The sequence below is a fragment of the Pygocentrus nattereri genome, chromosome 8 (assembly GCF_015220715.1).
Source record: "Pygocentrus nattereri isolate fPygNat1 chromosome 8, fPygNat1.pri, whole genome shotgun sequence".
Lineage (NCBI taxonomy): Eukaryota > Metazoa > Chordata > Actinopteri > Characiformes > Serrasalmidae > Pygocentrus > Pygocentrus nattereri.
This window is the reverse complement of record NC_051218.1, coordinates 7,320,992-7,341,436: the sequence shown is the minus strand read 5'-3', so window position 1 is coordinate 7,341,436 and position 20,445 is coordinate 7,320,992. Positions and strand designations below refer to the sequence as shown.

At 40.3% G+C, this 20,445-nt stretch overlaps 1 protein-coding gene across 1 annotated transcript; it reads right to left on the bottom strand.

Moving 5' to 3' along the window:
• Window positions 1-5,032: 5,032 nt before the first annotated feature.
• LOC108443059 (cytochrome c oxidase subunit 8B, mitochondrial) lies at window positions 5,033-7,245 on the bottom strand. Its single transcript, XM_017723459.2, has 2 exons — window positions 6,993-7,245; window positions 5,033-5,223 (listed from the first exon to the last, which is right to left on the bottom strand). Exons 1-2 carry the CDS (start codon window positions 7,104-7,106, stop codon window positions 5,128-5,130), a joined length of 210 nt encoding a protein of 69 aa, XP_017578948.1. The 5' UTR covers window positions 7,107-7,245; the 3' UTR covers window positions 5,033-5,127.
• Between the last annotated feature and the right edge of the window lie 13,200 nt (window positions 7,246-20,445).

Below are 20,445 nucleotides of genomic sequence, written 5' to 3'. Positions count from 1 at the left end.
CGCTTCTCCGTCAGGGTCACGGGGGGTGTTGGAGCCTATCCCAGCAGTCATCGGGCAGAAGGCAGGATACACCCTGGACAGGTCGCCAGTCCATCGCAGGGCGGACAGACAGACACAGACAGTCAATCACACACTCACACCTAGGGGCAGTGTAGCATGTCCACTCGACCTGACTGCATGTCTTTGGACTGTGGGAGGAAACCGGAGAACCCGGAGGAAACCCACGCAGACACGGGGAGAACATGCAAACTCCACACAGAGAGGACCCTGGTCACCCAGCTGGGGAATGGAACCCAGGCCCTCCTCGCTGTGAGGCGACAGCGCTACCCACCACGCCACCGTGCCGCCCATAATTACACATAAACTCACATAAACTATGCATAAAAATACAAAATAAAATAAATTTAGACAGAAGTTAAAGTACAAGAGAAATAAAGTATAAAAGTATCTATTTACATATTCACATGGCATATAAGACAGATTCACTGTATTTAAAGAGAGCAGGCACTGCGTGGTATGAGGCAGTCTAACAGCACATATTAAAGACATGACTAACTTTGAGTTGCATCAATATTGTAGTGCAAAGTGTATAGTGAAAAGTGTCATTACAGTAATAGTTGTGATATATTGAATAGAATAGAGCACTCACTACAACAGACTAGTAGAATGTCCATAGGAGCTTAGCGCACATATCAAATGACCTCAGCTTCCTCAGGAAGCAGAGATGGCTTTGGCCTCTCTTGTACACCGCAAGAGTGTTACAGCTCCAGTCCAGCTTGTTGTCCAAGTGCACACCCAGATATTTGTATGTCCTAACCACCTCCACATCAACATCATCAATAGTGAAAATGATGAAAAGGTGTTGTGATCTGGGTCAGAAAAATGAGAGCAAAAAATGTTGGAGTGGTTTAAGAACTGGGTCTACATACTGACTGATTGTGGTCCAAATTAGTGTTTAAAGCAAACATCATTATCATCATTGTTCCCCAGGCCAACTTAGAACGACCTAGAATGACCCCGGAGTCTTGTCCCGGTAGGCCGTGCCTGGTACAACCCACCGGGAGGCATCCAGGGGGCATCCAGATCAGATGCCCGAATCACCTCAGCTGGCTCCTCTCAATGCGGCGCAGTAGCAGCTCTACTCTGAGCTCCTCCCAGATAACCGAGCTCCTCACTCTATCTAATAGAGTGTAGCCCGCCACCCTGTAAAGAAAGCTCATTTCCGCCGCTTGTATTCACGATATCATTCCCCACAGCTCATGACCATAGGTGAGGGTCGTGATGTAGACGATCGGTAAACAGAGAGCTTCGCCTTTTGGCTCAGCTCCCTTTTCACCACTACAGTTCAGTACAGTGACCGCGTTACTGCTGCTGCCTGTCCCAGCCTGTGGCCAATCTTACGATCCCTCTTCCCATCACTCATGAACAAGATCCTAAGATACTTAAACTCCTCCACCTGGGGCAGGTCCTTTCCCTTTACCTGGAGTGGGCATGCCATCCTTTTCCAGTCTAAGACCATGGACTCGGAGGTGCTGACCCGCATACCAACCGCTTCACACTCAGCTGCAAACCACTCAAGCAAGTGCTAGAGGCATCCATGTGATTCAGCCAAAAGAACAACATTATCTGCAAATAGCAGAGATGCCACCCTCTGGCCTCCACATATAATGCCCTCCTGATCCCTGCTACACCCTGCTACTCTGTCCATCAATATCACGAACAGGAGTGGAGACAGGGCACAACTCTGGCACTGTCCAACACTAACACTGAAGGAGTCTGACTTAACGCTAAGTATACAAACACAGCTCTCACACCAGGAGTACAGAGATTAGATGGACCGAAGAAGTAGCACTGGCACCCCATACTCATGGAGGACCTCCCACAAAATATCTTGATGAACACGATCATAAGCCTTCTCCAAGTCCACAAAACACATGTAGACTGGGTTGGCAAACTCCCATGCCCTCTCAACAATCTGTGAGAGGGTGAAAAGCTGGTCCATTGTTCCACGGCCAGGACGGAATCTGCATTGTTCCTCCTCAATCTGAGGTTCTGGACGAATCTCATCCACGCCTTGCCACTGAAGAGCTTACCAACTACCTCAGTGACCTCCACCAGGGAAATGGAAACTTGACACACCAGAAGCCTCTGGTCCTGACTACCATGAGGGAGGCATGTCTCCCGGATTAAGGAGTTCCTCAAAGTGTTCCTTCCAACGACCGACAGTTTCCTCATTTTAAGCCAGAGTTTCTCCACCCTTGCCAAATACAGCTTGGGTGCAGCCACCCTGACTGTTCCTGAGTTGCAGAACAGTTGTCTAGAATGTCTTTGAGGCCGATTGAAAGTCTTTTTCCATGGCCTCACCAAACTCCTCCCATGCCCTGGACACTACCCCCAGGCCTGGCTCCAGGGGTAGGTCCCGGTGACCGTCTCCCAGGCAGGGTACACGATTTTCTGTGTGTGTTATGCATGGTGGGGTTTTGCAAACAGTGGACACAATTAGTCTTAAAGAGTCTTACATATCCAGACCAACCACTTCATTCAAACCACCTCCCTGTACACTCACTGTCCGCTTTATCATCTCTACTGACCAGATAGTTTCATTCTGTAGTTCTATAGTTACACACTAGTCCATCTGTTCCTCTGAGTACTTTGTTACACTGCTCTTCAGAGTAGGTACTATTCAGGTGGTGGATTATTCTCAGCACTGCAGTAACACTGACATGGTGGTGGTGTGTTAGTGTGTTGTGCTGGTGCGAGTGGATCAGACACAGCAGTGCTGCTGGAGTTTTTAAACACTGTCTCCACTCACTGTCCACTCTATTAGACACTCCTACCTTGTCAGTCCACCTTGTAGATGTAAAGTCAGAGTCGATAGCTCATCTGCTGCTGCACAGTTTGTGTTGGTCATCCTTTAGTCCTTCATCAGTGGTCACAGGATGCTGCCCACAGGACACTGTTAGCAGTCCAGCAGCAACACTGAGGTGTTTAAAACTCCAGCAACACTGCAGTGTATGATCCACTTGCACCAGCGCAACACACACTAACACACCACCACCACGTCAGTGTTACTGCACTGTACTATACACAGATAACAGGAGTTTTACTTGGAGATTTTAGGGAAAAGTCTCTGTTTTTCAAAATACTAAGCTTGGTTAAAGGACCTTTCCTGGTCCATAATTTAAAGAGCCAATATCATGGAAAAACCAGTTTCCTCTGCTTTTTGGAGCAAAACATCCTGATGTAGCTTGTGAACATACTGTCCATACAGTCCAGATGAGCTGCAAACACAGCCCGTTTTAAATTCATATTTGCATGTAGAGTATCTTCCTACTGATTCTGATACTGACCCTCTGGGGATATGAGGAGTGTTTCAGCCTGTGAGGCTTTTTCAAGTGTGAACATTAATTGTGGTTTTAAGTACGTTATCACACAAATGTTTCAAGTGAAGCTTAAAGGGGAAAGAAAATGCAAGTCAATGTATTTTCCACGCTCTTTAAGCTCTTCCAGTGTCTCTCTGAGCCTAAAAATGAGTCACAGCAGCGTCCCACGCAGCTGCACTGCGTTGCTATGGACAGCAGCGTAATCTCCCTGTTTATCTGCTGAGAGAAGCATGAAGAACAGCATTCGCCCAAAAACAAGCAGCTCCAGCCTGAAAACAGCCACAGCAGGCTTTACATACAGTCTTAGACAGGAAAGACGGTTCTTCAAGGGTTCTTTAGTATAGAAAATGGTTAAATGTCAGATAGAGAGATAGAGACATAGATAGACAGACAGACAGACAGACATAGATATGCAGACAGAGATAGATAGATAGATAGATAGATAGATAGATAGATAGATAGATAGATAGATAGATATAAACAGACAGACAGGTATATAGATAGACAAATACAGTCAGAAAGACAGACAGGTATATAGATGGACAGATACAGACAGGTATATATAGATAGATACAGATAGACAGATACAGACAGACAGATAGACGGACACATATAAATATACAGACAGACATAGACAGACAGACAGGTAGATAGATACAGACAGATAGATACAAACAGACAGATAGACAGACAGGTATATAGATAGACAGATACAGACAGAAAGACAGACACGTATATAGATGGACAGATACAGACAGGTATATATAGACACAGACAGATATAAACAGATAGACAGATATAAACAGAGAGATAGATACAAACAGATAGACAGACCAATAGATTAACAGACAGATATATAGACAGACAGATATATCGATAGATATAGAGAGACAGGTATATAGATAGATGGATAGACAGATATATAGATAGACAGATACACAGTTATTTAGACAGATAGTTATATATAGATAGATATAAACAGATAGATATATAGACAGACAGATATATAGATAGACATAGACAGATAGATACAAACAGAAAGACAGGTATACAGATAGATAGATAAACAGATATATAGACAGATATGTAGATAGATAGATATAGAAAGGTATATTGATAGATGGATAGATAGACAGATAGACAGATATATAGATACACATACAGATAGCTACAGATAGACAGGTATATAGATAGATAAATAGACAGATATATAGATAGACAGACATATATATATATATATATATAAAATGTGTGTATATATCTGTACATATCTCCAAAATAGTAACTCACCTCAATCTCCTTTAAAAAGGTTTTCCCAGGTACAAGCCCTTTAAACTTTCTAAATGATCAGTAGTAATGCAAGTTTTTTCATGTAATGTCGTACTGTTATGCTTTTACTGTTTAATGGTAAAATAGTTTAACTAATTTAACGTATAAACAGACTAAATCTGTCTGGATCACCATCACAGAGAGATATAACAGTATTTTAGGGCAGCAGCTGAACATTCAGCTCCTCCTGGTTAGAATTATCAGTCAAACCTAAACTAATAAATGGCATTGGAAGTTTTCTTAGCAAATACTTGCTGCTATGTGTGAAGTGTAAAGTGTATTGATCAGTTGTGGTTTCTGGACACAGGACGAGGCGTTTGTTTCTGTAGTTTAGTAAATTAAATCATTTATTAATCAGAAATTAAACAGGCTGGAGAGGAATGCAGACAACAGGACGGTCAGCACGAGCGGTCACTCAGGGACGTTTCTTGTAGTTCTCCAGATTTGCCAGGATCCACCCGGATGGGACCAGGATGGTCGCAAACATCACAACCATAGCAAAGGTCTGCTCCTGCAGTGGACAGACACAGGGAGGCACTAATGAGCTCAGTATACAAGTTATATTGAGGAATGACAAACACCACTTGACATTTACTCAGTTCCATATGCTCAATAGAAAATAGTTCATACTGAATAAATTATACTAGATGCTGAATAATTCATAGTAATGATTCATAGTAGGTGGTGACTAATTCATGGAAGATGCTGAATAATTCAGAATAATGATTGAACAATTCATAGTAGATATTGAGAAAATTAGATGCTGAATAATTCAGAGTAATGACTGAATAAAGTATAATACATGCTGAATAAATTATAATAGATACTGCATAATTCAGAGTAATGACAAATTATAAGAGACACTGAATAATTCAGAGTAATGACTGAATAAATTATAATAGATGCTGAATAATTCATATTAGATACTGAATAATTCATACTAAATGTCTAAATGACATGACTAAATGACAGTCATTTATAGTTTTAAGTTGAACAAAATATAGTACAATAATAAGTTTAACATTAAGAACTGAAGTTTAGGGTTTAAGGGATTAATATCTCACTCAGTCTGTCTGAACGTGTGTGTGTATAAAACTCTAGAGATCAGACATTTGATCAGACGTTCATCAGTTCCTGTTCCACAGCTAAATTAGCACCGGTTCTGAGTGGTGTGTAAGGTTATAAAATGTTGAACAGCCATATGTTGGCCGAACTGTACACATCTGAGATCTGGAGACTGTATTATTTCTTTAGTTCCACCGCATGAGGCCTGTGTTTGTCCCAGTCTCTGAGAACACAGACCAATAGAAATAGACCATACATAGACATTAATGGAAAACTGCACGTGCTCTGTTCTAGATAAACTTGCTGAGTCACAACTGCTCACAGTGGTGGTGATAGGAACCAGACGACCCCCTCTAAAAGCTCCCTCACAGAAAGTTCCTACATGAAATGGTTGTGAATTCACTGCTTGGCATCTGAGACGATGTACAATAACTTTGAGAAAGGCCCTAAAATCCAGTTATGGTGGAGGGATACATGCAGATACATGCATTGTGAGGCAAAATAGCCCCTATGGTTCCCATCACCACCACTGTGAAGGAATCTGAGTGAGTGATTTTCTGTAAAACAGAGCATGTTCCACCAAACCACTCACACCTCAGCCCCTGAACTGTGCAGAAATTCTGGTGGAATTCCCTTTAAGGGGTGTGGAGATGGTTCTGAATGGCCCTATCCACAGCGCTGGGCCTGGTTCTGCCACTGAAACCCTTTTTTCTCAGGAAATTAAGCATGCTCTGGTCTAATTTTACAGTCCAGGCATATTTAGGCCAGACTGACCTTGAAGCAGACATGGGTTCTGGTCTGGAGCAGTTCTGTGGCTTTATCCGGTCACAAGGTCAGACGTTTGGTGGACGTCCAGGATTATTTTATTCAACGGGAGGAGGTCAGGGAGGCCCATCGGGGCAGGTGGAGCACAAAAAAGGCACAAAGGTGGAGGAAGAAGGCGGCCAGGCTGAAAGACGCGCGCGCCAAACTTTATATAGACGTGCAGAAGTTGATAAGGCGTCGCGCGCAGCCGTACGTGAGGACACCAGCAGCTCTAATGGCGCGTGTGGTGTTATTGGCTTCCTCTCACATCAATAAGCTGGAGGAGCCGAGATGAGCCGAGAGGAGACAGTCTGAGGCCGAGCAGCCAAATCAGGCTATTTAGCTCATTAACGGGCTGAATAGAGGCGCGTGCGTGGCGCGTGAGCGCGCGGCTGCAGGCATGGTACTCACCGCGGCGGAAAGGTGGTGTTTGGCCGGTTTGACGGAGATCTGAGCTCTGGGGGGGACGAAGTTCTGCCTCAGAGGAGCTCTGAGGAGGTTCAGCGAGCGACTCCACAGCGGCATGGTTCTCCTGTTCTCCCTGTCTGAGTGAGGAATTCCGAGCTGGTGGAGCTTCTGGACTCTGGACTCTGTGTGCGTCTCTCTGCGTCCACCTGCTGTTTACTGCCTCACTGCGTAAGTGCGGTCTGGCGCTGAGACTCGGGACCCGCCCTCTGCTGTACGCACCCAGAAAGCGTCTCTCCTTCCAGGGTTCTTCAGTAAAGGCAATGCTTGTGTTCAGAACCATGAGATCCATACAGAACCTTAAATTTACATCCTTAATTTTTTTTTGCATGGTGGATTTGTCCTTCAGGTTGATGGAGAATGTGGTGAAAATCCACCATGAGCAGTCAAAGAACCCTCTGCACGATTAAAGGGTTCTTTGCATGGTGCATTTCTGAAAATGGTTCTATATAGCACCAAAAAAGGTTCCTCTGTTATTATAAGTTTGACATTGGACACAACATTAGAACCTTTATTGGTGCTATGTACACACATTATAAGGAAGGTTCTTCAGGGTGTCTTTAGTACTATATAGAACCATTTAATTTACTAAACAACCCTGGAAGACCATGTTTTTCAAGTGTGTACATAGCACCAATAAGGGTTCTGATGTTGGTATGGCACCATGCAAAGAACTGTTTAATCATGCAAATGGTTCTTTGAGTGTTCATGGTTCTATATATAACCATTTCCTTTACTAAACAACCCTGGAAGAACCATCTTTTTCAAGTGTGTACATAGCACCAATAAGGGTTCTGCTGTTGGTACGGCACCATGCAAAGAACCCTTTAATCTTGCAAATGGTTCTTTGAGTGTTCGTGGTTCTATATATAACCATTTTCTTTACTAAAGAATCCTTGAAGAACTTTTTCAAGTGTGTACATAGCACCAATAAGGGTTCTGCTATGGGTTCTGCTATCACATTCCAAAAAAAGTTGAACCGGGGCAACAAAAGGCTGGTAAAGCTCTGCAACTAATTAGGTTAATTGGCAGCGTCAGTAACATGACTGGGTATAAAGAGCATCTCAGGGAGGCGGAGAATTTCAGAAGTAAAGAGGAGGAGTGGTTCACCACTCAGTGAAAGACTGCACCATCAAATAGACCAACAATTCAAGAACAACGTTTCTCAACATAAAACAACAAAGAACTTCTGCTTTTCATCGTCTACAGTACATAACATCATTAAAAGACTGTTTTTTGGAAACGAGGTTGTGAAATAAACGTCTATTTCTGGGAATTTGTCTTTGGCTTCACCAGGTTGCACAAAATAAAAATAAATAGCAGAAAAAACTGCACAGACACCCACTACAAACACACCAGTTATCAGATTAATTACAGTACAGCTAAAATTAGCTACGTTTTCATCAGATAGAGTTCGCCCAAAAAAAGAAGCATAAGGAATAAATTAATTAAAGTATTTTTTTACCCTAAAAGGCTCTCCAGAAGGGAGCAGGTCGATTTAGATGAAGACAGAGGATGTGCTGCGCTAAAATAACGACTGAAACTCGACTTGAAAACAGACATTTTGATATATAAGAATTAAACACACGATGCATCTAAATCCTAAAAAAGAAACTGAAAGAAAACAAATTTAGTATTATTTTCTCAAGTGTAAATTTATGGCCTAGCCATGCCTCCCAGTAGAAAGCACCCTATAAATCATGATATTGTATTTTTAATAGGGTAGAATGGTCGTCATAGAAAATGTATAGGAGCGACGGTAAAAGCTTTAATGACAAGTCACAGTAGCTCAGTGTGATTCCACTGGGTTGTTCTGTATGAACGACCGTCTGCTTCACCTTAAAACACATGTCCAACCGCTCAGCTGCTCTCAGACCCAGTTGGCAGGAAGTTCAGCTTTCACTCTGACACCCAAACTCGCTCAGCGCCTACATGGCTGCACTATCCAACTATGGGAGGGGTGAGCGTGGTGGGTGGTGGGTGGTGGGTGGTGGGGGGGGCAGGAAGGCATGCTGTTCTAGCAGTGATCACACCCCTATCACATTCTCTACAGCCTTCCCTTTCACAGCTGCCCTGCATGAAGGACACAGTACAGTGAAGCCAGAACTACACTCAATTGAAATGTGAACATCATTTCCAGTCAATACACGGTTATGAATTTTTCAGGAGATACACTACTCACAAAAAGTTAGGGATATTTGGCTTTCGGGTGAAATTTATGGAAAATGTAACAAGTTCACACTACAGTGATATTATATCATGAAAGTAGGGCATTTAAGTAGAAGCATGCAGTGGTGATTTCCTCATCTCAAAAAATTTATTAAAACAAAAGCCAACATCAGTGGTGGGTAAACCCCAACAAAAATGTAAATGTCTCAATAACTTGTCATGTGCCCTTGAGCATCAATTACAGCTTCACAACGGCGTCTCATGCTGTTCACAAGTCGACTTATTGCCTGCTGAGGCACGGCATCCCACTCTTCTTGAAGGGCGGCCCTCAGGTCATTGAGGTTCTGGGGTACAGAGTTATGAGCCTCTGCATGGCGACTCAGCTGATCCCTTAGGTTTTCTACGGGATTCAGGTCTGGAGAAAGTGCAGGCAACTCCATTTGAGGTACCCCAGTCTCTAGCAGCCGCTCCCTAATGATGCGACCTCGATGAGCTGGAGCATTGTCGTCCATTAAGATGAAAAGAGGCCTGTGTTGTTCATGCAGAGGAACAATGACTGGATTAATGATGCTATTCAGTAGTTTGGGCTCGTCACTGTACCACTCACAAAGTGTAGGGCAGTTCTGTATTGACTGGACACACCTGCCCACACTGTAACACTACCACCACCACCACCACCACCACCTTGCCTTTAAGCTCCTTGTTAGAGAACAGCAAGTTGTGCAAAAAGTACTGAAACATTGAACAGCTGGACATGTGCATTCAAAAGTTTAGAGAAGGTCACATTAAGTTCACCTGTAAAGGTTAGAGTGCATTTTAGGTTCATCCTGAAATTTCACTCAAATAGGGTTAGTAATATCCCAAATTTTTGTGAGCAGTGTATTTGTGAGGAGGTCAGGTATAAGATAAACCACTTGCATAAGGACGGAGAAAGTCACAATGAAAAAAAATAGGAGTTTCCCAAACTCATGATTCATGAAAGTGTCTTAAGAAAGTAAATCTTCAAAGATGTGTTTTTTCTAGATGCGACTGGACAAGCTGGTCAGATGGTGGTCAAGAGAAGGACTGTGCTCTCCATTATGGAGGATGATGGCCATCACTGCACCGTCATCACAGACAAGAGCATGTTTAGAGGCAGGTTGTTGTCACAGAACTGCTCAACTGACAGATTCAGGAGATCCTTTGTCCCCAAAGCCATAAGGCTCTTCAACTCTTCCAGAAAAGAGGAGAGAAGAGGAAAGAGGAGAGATGAGGACTGAGTTGCTCACACTAAATTACAGGTTTATGTTATCTATCTGCACATATGGACACCTTACTGCATTTCTCCACGCCTTATCGCACATCTGGCACATCTGGCACATCTGGACACTTTCAGTACCAGTATCTGCACATATTTATTCAGTATTGTGATTATATGCTGTTGCCTGCGCCTCCTTGTACAGTCATTACTGCACTGCCTTTTTATCTCAGGTTATATTATAACTGAGGGCAGTCGTGGGCTGGAGGTCAGGGAATCGGCCCTGTGACCGGAAGGTTGCTGGTTCAATCCTCTGAGCTGACAGTATGTGACTGAAGTGCCCTTGAACAAGACACCTAACCCCCAACTGCTCCCCAGGCGCTGTGAATAGGGCTGCCCACCGCTCTGGGCAAGTGTGCTCACTGCCCCCTAGTGTGTGTTCACTAATGTGGGTGTGGGTGTTTCACTGCACGGATGGGCTAAATGCGGAGATCTAATTCTTCTGTGTGCAAAACACAGTTGGCGAATTGTTTTTAATTTGATTCAATTATAGATCTTATTGCATATTTTTGTACATTTCTATTTGTATATATGCCTGTTTTTTGTATATATTCTTCATTTATATTGTATCACCTTTATTATTAGAACTGTCCTGTGTTGTGTGAATAATTAATCTATCCATCCATCCATCCATCTATCCAAACTTAATTCTTCAGAAAACAATTATGAGAAATTGTTATTCTTCAAAAAACCTCTATAGAATAATCTTTTCTTTTCCTTACTATTTTCTTAAGAATAATTCTAAGAACAGTGCTATTCAGTGATAGAGATGACAAGCATCTACATTTATCAGGGACGCTGCTGTGGCTGCTTTTCAGCCTCGTCCATCACCCCTCAGTTATCATATATTTTTGGATATTTTCCAATGAGGAAATTTGAACTTTAAATGTTTAGTTTGACGTTTTTCCTCCATTTTGCTCCTCTGAGTGGCTTAAACTAAACAGAAATAACAGTTAATACAGATTCAAACTGTATCTTGCATCGTTTATGGTATGTGGTAAAATGCAACACAGCGTACATAAGAAAGCAATCTAAAAAAAAGCAAGAAAATAATTTTATCTTAAGAGAGTATTTTTTTTTCAAGAACTGGACATAAGAATATTCTGATTAACTTCTTAGTGTTTGTCTTAAGAACCTTGCCAAGTTTTTTCTTTCGTGAATCTGGCTCCTCGACTCCTAAAGCTACAGAGAAAATGTGGCCTCTAACAACCACCTGGAAGAGCTGGTCGACCACAAAACTGCCCCCATCAGATAAACAGCGTTTAAAGCTTTCATCTCTGAGAGAGAGGAGAAGATCACGCTGCTTCAGATCTGAAAACATCCACAGGTGTTTCTTTCCATCCTTCCACTGTGAGAAGACCACTCAGTGCTGTGGGTCTGAAAAGAGGTGTAGCTGATCAAGAAGAACCTCACTGAGGAAAGGAGATAAGACACACCAAAAAAAGAAGCTGAACAATGGACTGACCACCCCAGAGTCCAGACCTCAGCACCATTGAATGGGTTTGATTACTTCAGAAAATCATCAACCAGCTTCTAAGACTGAACTTTGGAGGCGTGTCTGCAGATTCTTTGAGGAGCTGAAAGTGAGGCTCCTGAGAAGAATGGAAGCTGGAATAAAGAGAGAGAAGGACTAACTTACCATAGCTGAGAGGAGATTTAGCTTCTGAGGATTCTGTGTACTTAAACAATGAAAGATGGTCTTTTACTTTTGCACAGTAATGTACATAATTTTATTCATGTGGAAGGACGGATTCATGTGAATTAAAACAACTTATCACCATTTGTCACTGCACAGCTGAGTGAACTCCAACCCCAGATCACTGATTTAAGCTGAAAGTGGGTAATAGTTTAATTACCGAAATTAAAAGTGGACTCGGGCAGTCCAGTAAACAGGAAAACTTACCAAAACACACCGTCAGTTTGACACACAGTGTAATACTGAAACACGTAACAGCAGAACACCTCCATATTTACAAATACAGTGGGGCAAAAAAGTATTTAGTCAGCTACTGATTGTGCAAGTTCTCCTACTTAGAAAGATGAGAGAGGTCTGTCATTTTCATCATAGGTTCACTTCAACTATGAGAGACAAAATGAGAAAAATCCAGGAAATCACATTGTAGGATTTTTAAAGAATTTATTTGTAAATTATGGTGGAAAATAAGTATTTGGTCACCCACAAACAAGCAAGATTTCTGGCTCTCACAGACCTGTAACTTCTTCTTTAAGAAGCTCTTCTGTCCTCCACTTGTTACCTGTATTAATGGCACTCGTTTCACCTCGTTATCTGTATAAAAGACACCTGTCCACAGCCAAAACAGACTCCAAACTCAACCATGGCCAAGACCAAAGAGCTGTCGAAGGACACTAGGAAGAAAATTGTAGACCTGCACCAGGCTGGGAAGAGTGAATCTACAACAGGCAAGCAGGTTGGTGTGAATAAATCAACTGTGGGAGCAATTGTAAGAAAATGGAAGACATACAAGACCACTGATAATCTCCCTCGATCTGGGGTCCACACAAGATCTCATCCCGTGGGGTCAAAATGATCATGAGAACGGTGAACAAAAATCCCAGAACTACACGGAGGGACCTGATGAATGACCTGCAGAGAGCTGGGACCAAAGTACCAAAGGCTACTGTGAATAACACACTACGCCGTGAGGGACTCAAATCCTGTGCCAGGCGTGTCTCCCTGCTTAAGCCAGTACATGTCCAGGCCCGTCTGAAGTTTGCCAGAGAGCATATGGATGATCCAGAAGAGGATTGGGAGAATATCATGTGGTCAGATGAAATCAAAATAGAACTTTTTGGTAAAAACTCAACTCGTTGTGTTTGGAGGAAGAAGAATGCTGAGTTGCATCCCAAGAACACCCTACCTACTGTGAAGAATGGGGTTGGAAACATCAGGTTTTGGAGCTGTTTTTCTGCAAAGGGGACAGGACGACTGATCTGTGTTAAGGGAAGAATGAATGGGGCCATGTATCGTGAGATTTTAAGTCAAAACCTCCTTCCATCAGTGAGAGCATTGAAGATGGAACGTGGCTGGGTCTTCCAGCATGACAATGATCCCAAACACACCCCTCGGGCAACGAAGGAGTGGCTCCGTAACAAGCATTTCAAGGTCATGGAGTGGCCTAGCCAGTCTCCAGACCTTAACCCCATAGAAAATTTGTGGAGGGAGTTGAAAGTCCATGTTGCCCAGCGACAGCCCCAAAACATCACTACTCAAATAAATTCTTTAAAAATCCTACAATGAGATTTCCTGGATTTTTTTTTTCTCATTTTGTCTTTCATAGTTGAAGTGTACGTATGATGAAAATTACAGACCTCTCTCATCTTTCTAAGTAGGAGAACTTGCACAATCAGTGGCTGACTAAATACTTTTTTGCCCCACTGTATACAGAGCAAGAACAAACAGAATAGTTATGAAAACTATGAAACTATGAAAACTGCTCCTTACAAAATTCTCTACTGGTGGATTTTAGTGATGTAATATTACACCAATCAGACATAACATTCTGACCACCTCCTTGTTTCTATGTTCATTGTCCATTTGATCAGCTCCACTTACTGTATAGCTGCACTTTGTAGTTCTACAGTTACAGACTGTAGTCCATCTGTTTCTCTGATACTTTGTTAGCCCCCTTTTACCCTGTTCTTCAGTGGTCAGGACCCCCACAGACCCTCGCAGAGCAGGTGCTATTTGGGTGGTGGGTCATTCTCAGCAATGCAGTAACACTGACGTGGTGGTGGGTTAGTGTGTGTTGCGCTGGTCTGAGTGGATCAGATACAGCAGTGCTGCTGGAGGTTTTAAACAATTCAGTGTTGCTGCTGGACTGAGAATAGTCCACCAACCAAAAATATCCAGCCAACAGCGTCCTGTGGGCAGCGTCCTGTGACCACTGATGAAGGACTAGAGGATGACCAGCACAAACTGCAGCAGCAGTTGAGCTATCGTCTCTGACTTTACATCTATGTGTACATAATTATTAGGCAAGTGAGTATTTTGAGTATTTTTTGAGTATTATCATTTTAGGCATATTTTCTAACTCCAAGCTGGATAAACTTGAATGCTTAATGGATTTAAGCATAGCAGGTGATGTGGATCTGTGTAATGAGGGAGGGTGTGGCCTAAGGAGGTCAACACCCTATTTCAAGGTGTGCATAATTATTAGGCAGCTTTTTTCTTCAGGCAAAATGGGCCAAAAAAGAGATTTAACTGACGCTGAAAAGTCAAAAATTACCAAAAGTCTCTCAGAAAATGCTGAGATATTGGGGCATGATCACAGAACCATCAAACGTTTTGTTGCAAATAGTCAACAGCGTCGCAAGAAACATGTTGAGAAAAAAAGACGCAAAATAACTGCCAAGGATTTGAAAAGAATCAAGCGTGAACCTATCAGGAACCCATTATCTTCCAGTTCTGTCATATTCCAGAACTGCAACCTACCTGGAGTACCAAGAAGTACTAGATGTTCAGCGCTCAGAGTCTAGTCAAGGTAAGGAAGGCTGAAACCCGACCAGCACTGAAAAAGACACATAAGCTCAAGCGTCTAGACTGGTCTAAGAAATATCTGAAGACAGATTTTTCAAAGGTTTTATGGACTGATTAAAAGAGAGTGATTCTTGACGGACCAGACGGATGGGCCCGTGGCTGGATCAGTAACGGGCTCAGAGCTCCACTTCGAGTCAGATGCCAGCAAGGTGGGGTACTGGTATGGGCTGGTATTATTAAATATTAGCTGGTTGGACCTTTTCGGGTTGAAGATGGGCTTAAAATCAACTCCCAAGCCTGCTGCCAGTTTTTAGAAGACACTTTCTTTAAGCAGTGGTCCAGGAAGAATCTGCATCTTTCAAAAAGACAATGATTTTTATGCAGGACATGCTCCATCATATGCATCCAAGTATTCCTCTGCATGGCTCGCCAGTAAAGGCGTTAAAGATGAAAAACCTATGACATGGCCCCCTTCCTCACCTGACCTGAACCCAATTGAGAACTTGTGGGCAATTCTTAAACGGGAGATTTACAGTGAAGGAAAACAGTACACCTCTCTGAACAGGGTCTGGGAGGCTGTGGCTGCTGCTGCACAAAAAGTTGATCGTCAACAGATCAAGAAACTGACAGACTCCATGAATCAAAGACTTATCACTGTTACTGAAAAGAAGGGTGGCTATATTGGTCACTGATTTTATATATATATATATATATATATATATATATATATATATATATATATATATATATATATATATATACATACACACACATACATACATACATATATATACACATATATATACATATATGTATATGTGTCAGAAATGTTTATTGGAAAGGTTTGAGTTGTTCGTTTATAATTCTCACTTGAACAGATGGAAATAAAAAAAGATGGGAAAATAATAATTCTACACAATAATAGTTGCCCAATAATGGTGCACATATAGATATTCTCCTTAAAAAGCCAAAACATCACTTTTACTTTCTTAAACATTCATGTTTGAGGTTTATTAACATTTTGGATTAACTGAGAGCACTGTAGCTGGTGATTAATAAAAATAATACTCAAAAATAAGACCTGCCTAATAATTGTGCACACAGTATAACAGAGTGGACAGTGAGTGGACAGAGTGTTTAAAAACTCCAGCAGCACTGCTGTTTCTGATCCACTCGTGCCAGCACAACACACACTAACACACTACCACTACATCAGTGTTAACTGCAGTGCTGAGAATGACCCACCCCCCGACTAGTACCTGCTCTGTGATGGTCCATGGGGGTCCTGACCACTGAAGAACAGGGTAAAAGGGGGTAACAAAGTATCAGAGAAACAGATGGACTACAGTCTGTAACTGTAGAACTACAAAGTGCAGCTATACAGTAAGTGGAGCTGATAAGATGGACAATGAGCATAGAAACAAGGAGGTGGTCAGAATGTTATGCCTCATCGGGGTATCTACTACAATTATTTTATATACTGACAAATTACTGAATCCTACAAATAAAACATGATTAAAAACCTCTCAGTTAGACGCTGTAAGTTATATGGCATCAAATCTTTTTACAATTGTATTCACATGTTTACAAATCGATCAGTCCTCCTACTCTGTGTAATGAATCAGCATGTTCTGCGCAGTGAAGAACCGTGTGGGTCTCCCAGCTGCCACGGCCTTCAGCTTCTCAAACTCTGCATTCAGGACATTAAAACACCACAGTCAGCAAAAACACACATACATATTGATATTTCAATATATTACAATGCAGATACCACTGATGATTATTACTAATGACTAATATTAAAGATATTTTAATATCAGATAATGTAGTCATAACTAATGACTATTATGAATCATTAACATTCACAATATTTGAATATCAGATAATGCAGTTATGACTGATGACTAATACTTATGACTAATATTATGATATTTTAATGTGATAAGGTAGTTATAGTTAATATAATAATAACAATTACAAATTTATATTCATGATGCTTTAGTATGAGAAAATGCACTTATAACTAATGAATAATAATAATTACTAATATTCATATATCAATCTGAGATAATGCAGTTATAACTAATGACTAATACTAATGACTAATATGATATTTTAAAAGAAGATAATACAGTTATAATTAATGACTATTACTAATCATTACCATTCACAATGGTTTAACATCAGATGATGCAGCTATGATTGATGACTAATGACCAATATGTATGATGTTTTAATATTCTAAGGAAGTTAATAACAATTAACTTAACAATTACTAATAATTTATATTGACATATGACATTTTAATAAGAAAATGCAGTTATAACTAATGAATAATACTAATTACTAATGTTTATATTTCAGTCTGAGATAATGCATTCATAACTAATGGCTATTACCAATGACTAATATTTATGGTATTTTAATATTAGCTAATGCAGTTATAAATAACAATTATGAATTATTAACACATTGTATTCTAATATCAGATCATGAAGTTATAATTAATGTCTATTACTAATCATTAACATTCACAATATTTTAATATCAGATAATGCAGTTATGAATGGCGACTACTACTAATGACTAATATTTATATTTTAATGGGATATGGCAGCTATAATTAATAACAATTACAAATTATTTATATTCATGATATTTTAAAAGGAGGAAATGCTGTTATAATTAGTGAATAATATGAATTACTAGTATTCAGATTTCAGTCTGAGATAATGCAGCTATAACTAATAATAATGACTAATTATTAATAATACACTTTATATTTTACTGTTATATAATACAGTTATAAGAAATGACTGATATTAATGACTATTTTTTATGATATTATAATATCAGATCATGCAGTTAAAAATAATAATTACTAATTTGATAAATTAATAAAAATTCACTGTATTGTGATGTATATCTATCTAACTAGATGTAAATGTCCTTTGTCTAATATGATAGTTTAAATGGAGTTATAACTAATGAGTTATGAATTATGAGTTATGGTCATTCGTACCTTTAATAAATGTGTACCAGCTTTTCAAACCTGAATTATAAATGTTATCATCTCTGTCTGGAACAAATCTTCTGCCATCTGTGGAAAACACAAATCGTACTCATAAAAAACATATTGCAGTGAAATATTCTGTAAATATGCTGTTAGATAAGATAATCCTTTATTAGTCCCACAGCAGGGAAATTCAGTGTTACAGCAGGAAAAGGAGAGCAAGACACCGAGAAAAAGAAAAGAAACAAGAAGAGAATTAACAAGCAAGTAATTAATTACAGTTTGTTACTTGTTACTTTATAGACAAAATATATAATACTACAAATAAAAACGATAAAAATATAAATCTAACCTCCATCCTTTACACAAATTAACAATATACAGAATTATAAATAAAGCTAAATTATTTATTTATTAGTTAGTCGATGTGACAGATGAGTTATGTTTATTATATAATTATCATTAAATTTCATTTTTAGTTTTAAATGACTGGAAGCTCAATGTAAAGGAGAATTGATGTTCTCTGAAAAAGTCTCAAGAAAGCATTTAAAGTCTAGCAACACACCTGCGAGGAGATACCTACTGCGCAAAAACCTTCCCTCAATATATATTTTTCATTTTTAACTAATTAAAAACTTCCCCACATACATTTTTGGAGTTTCTACGTCTTCTGTTCTTTCGGTCTGTCAGCGATTTGCTGTATGGCCACCAGAGGTCTCGCTCTCCAGAATACCAGCCTTCTTCCAAATTAACCACCTGCACCTTATTTCAGTAATCAGCCACTGCTTAAATACCCCTTCCTTTCAGCCAGGCAGTGCCAAGTATTGCCAGTTCACTTGTGTCTGCATACTAAGCGTTTCGGAATGTCTACCTGTCTTGTGTTTCTGACTCTCTGCCTGGACTTTCGGATTTTTGCCTTTGCCTTTTGCCCCTTTGTATTGGATGATTGGTTTTCGGATGGACGTACTGGTTTTGACCTTTTTTCTATACCTTTTGACCACGAGTTTTGGATTGCCCCTTCTACTATTAAATCTGCATATGGATCCTTCTTCAGTTTCTGAGTCTTCTATGTTTCTATGTCTGTTTATTGTATATACTGTCTATGTGTATGTATATTTTCTATTTAAATACTTAGATAAAAACCTACTTTTCCCATATAATATTTACAGTTTTAGTTCATTTCTGCTTTTATTTCCAGCCATCTGGAGGAAAATTAGTTCACAGTTGTTTGAAAGCACAGCTTTAGCACTAACCAATGTGGTATCTGATGGTTTGTGTCCAGCTGGGTATTGATTACACATTTGATTATACTAAGTCAGTTTGTGTCAGTAAATAAGGGAACACTCACATTTACCCTTCAGATACAGCATGGACTGCGGCCCCCAGTTCTTCGACAGAGTTGTCTGGTCATGTATGAAAAACACACATTAGTTAATTAAATGTAATGACATTCAATTAAAATCAAAACAGGAGAAACATTCTTACCTTCTGAACGCACTCCGACTCTGCCACCAAAATCACAAACACGACTGAGCAGGTCCATAAAACCCGAGTCCTCGCTATCTGTTCACGAGGGAATCATCAGTTAAACACAATCGGTTTCAGATTTACATCGAGCTCTGAGCAAAAAGCTGCACAAGAGTATTTACCATTTTCTCCCTACCAGGAAAGGCTGCTGACGAGACGGAGCTGATGATTCTGATCGGTTCGGTTCTCTTCTGCCTTTTTATTCCCATCAGGAGCCGCAGGGCCCCTGGTTCGATAGAGCCTACTGTGAGAAACGGCTCAGGCTCATAGACTGTCCTATCACGGAAAACCGCCCATATTAACCCTCCAAAAGCTGACGTCAAGAACACAACCGCCATAATGAAGATCAATAGTGAGGTTTACCATATACCCCAGTCTCCAAAGTCACACAATCAGTCTCCATGCTGCTGTTTCCATCTAGAAACTCACTGCTGGAGTGATGTCATTTATTTAAAGCAAAGAAACAGACACATCTGGGTGAATACAGGCTGACAGAATCCAAGTACTCTCTATATGTGACAGCATACACTGAAACATTGGTGTTCTGGTGAACATCTCAGATGTTTTCATCCGATAAAATATTGCATTTTTGAAAGAACAGTTAAACAATCTGTATCATTAATAAACAAATTCATAGACAATAGTATAACTTATATAACTTGTATAGAATTACTAGAGAGGTGCTGTAAATATAGGTGTTCGTTTGCGAATAGTACAGAATATTTTGAAATAGCTAGTCATATGAAGTCGAGATGAACATAAATTAAGGAGGTATGAGAAACAAAAAACAACTATAGAATATTTAGAAAAATATACTGAAATATATAATAAATAAGTGCACAAATAAATTGGAAAATAATCTAAATTACTGTAAGGTGCTTATGTAAACATATCA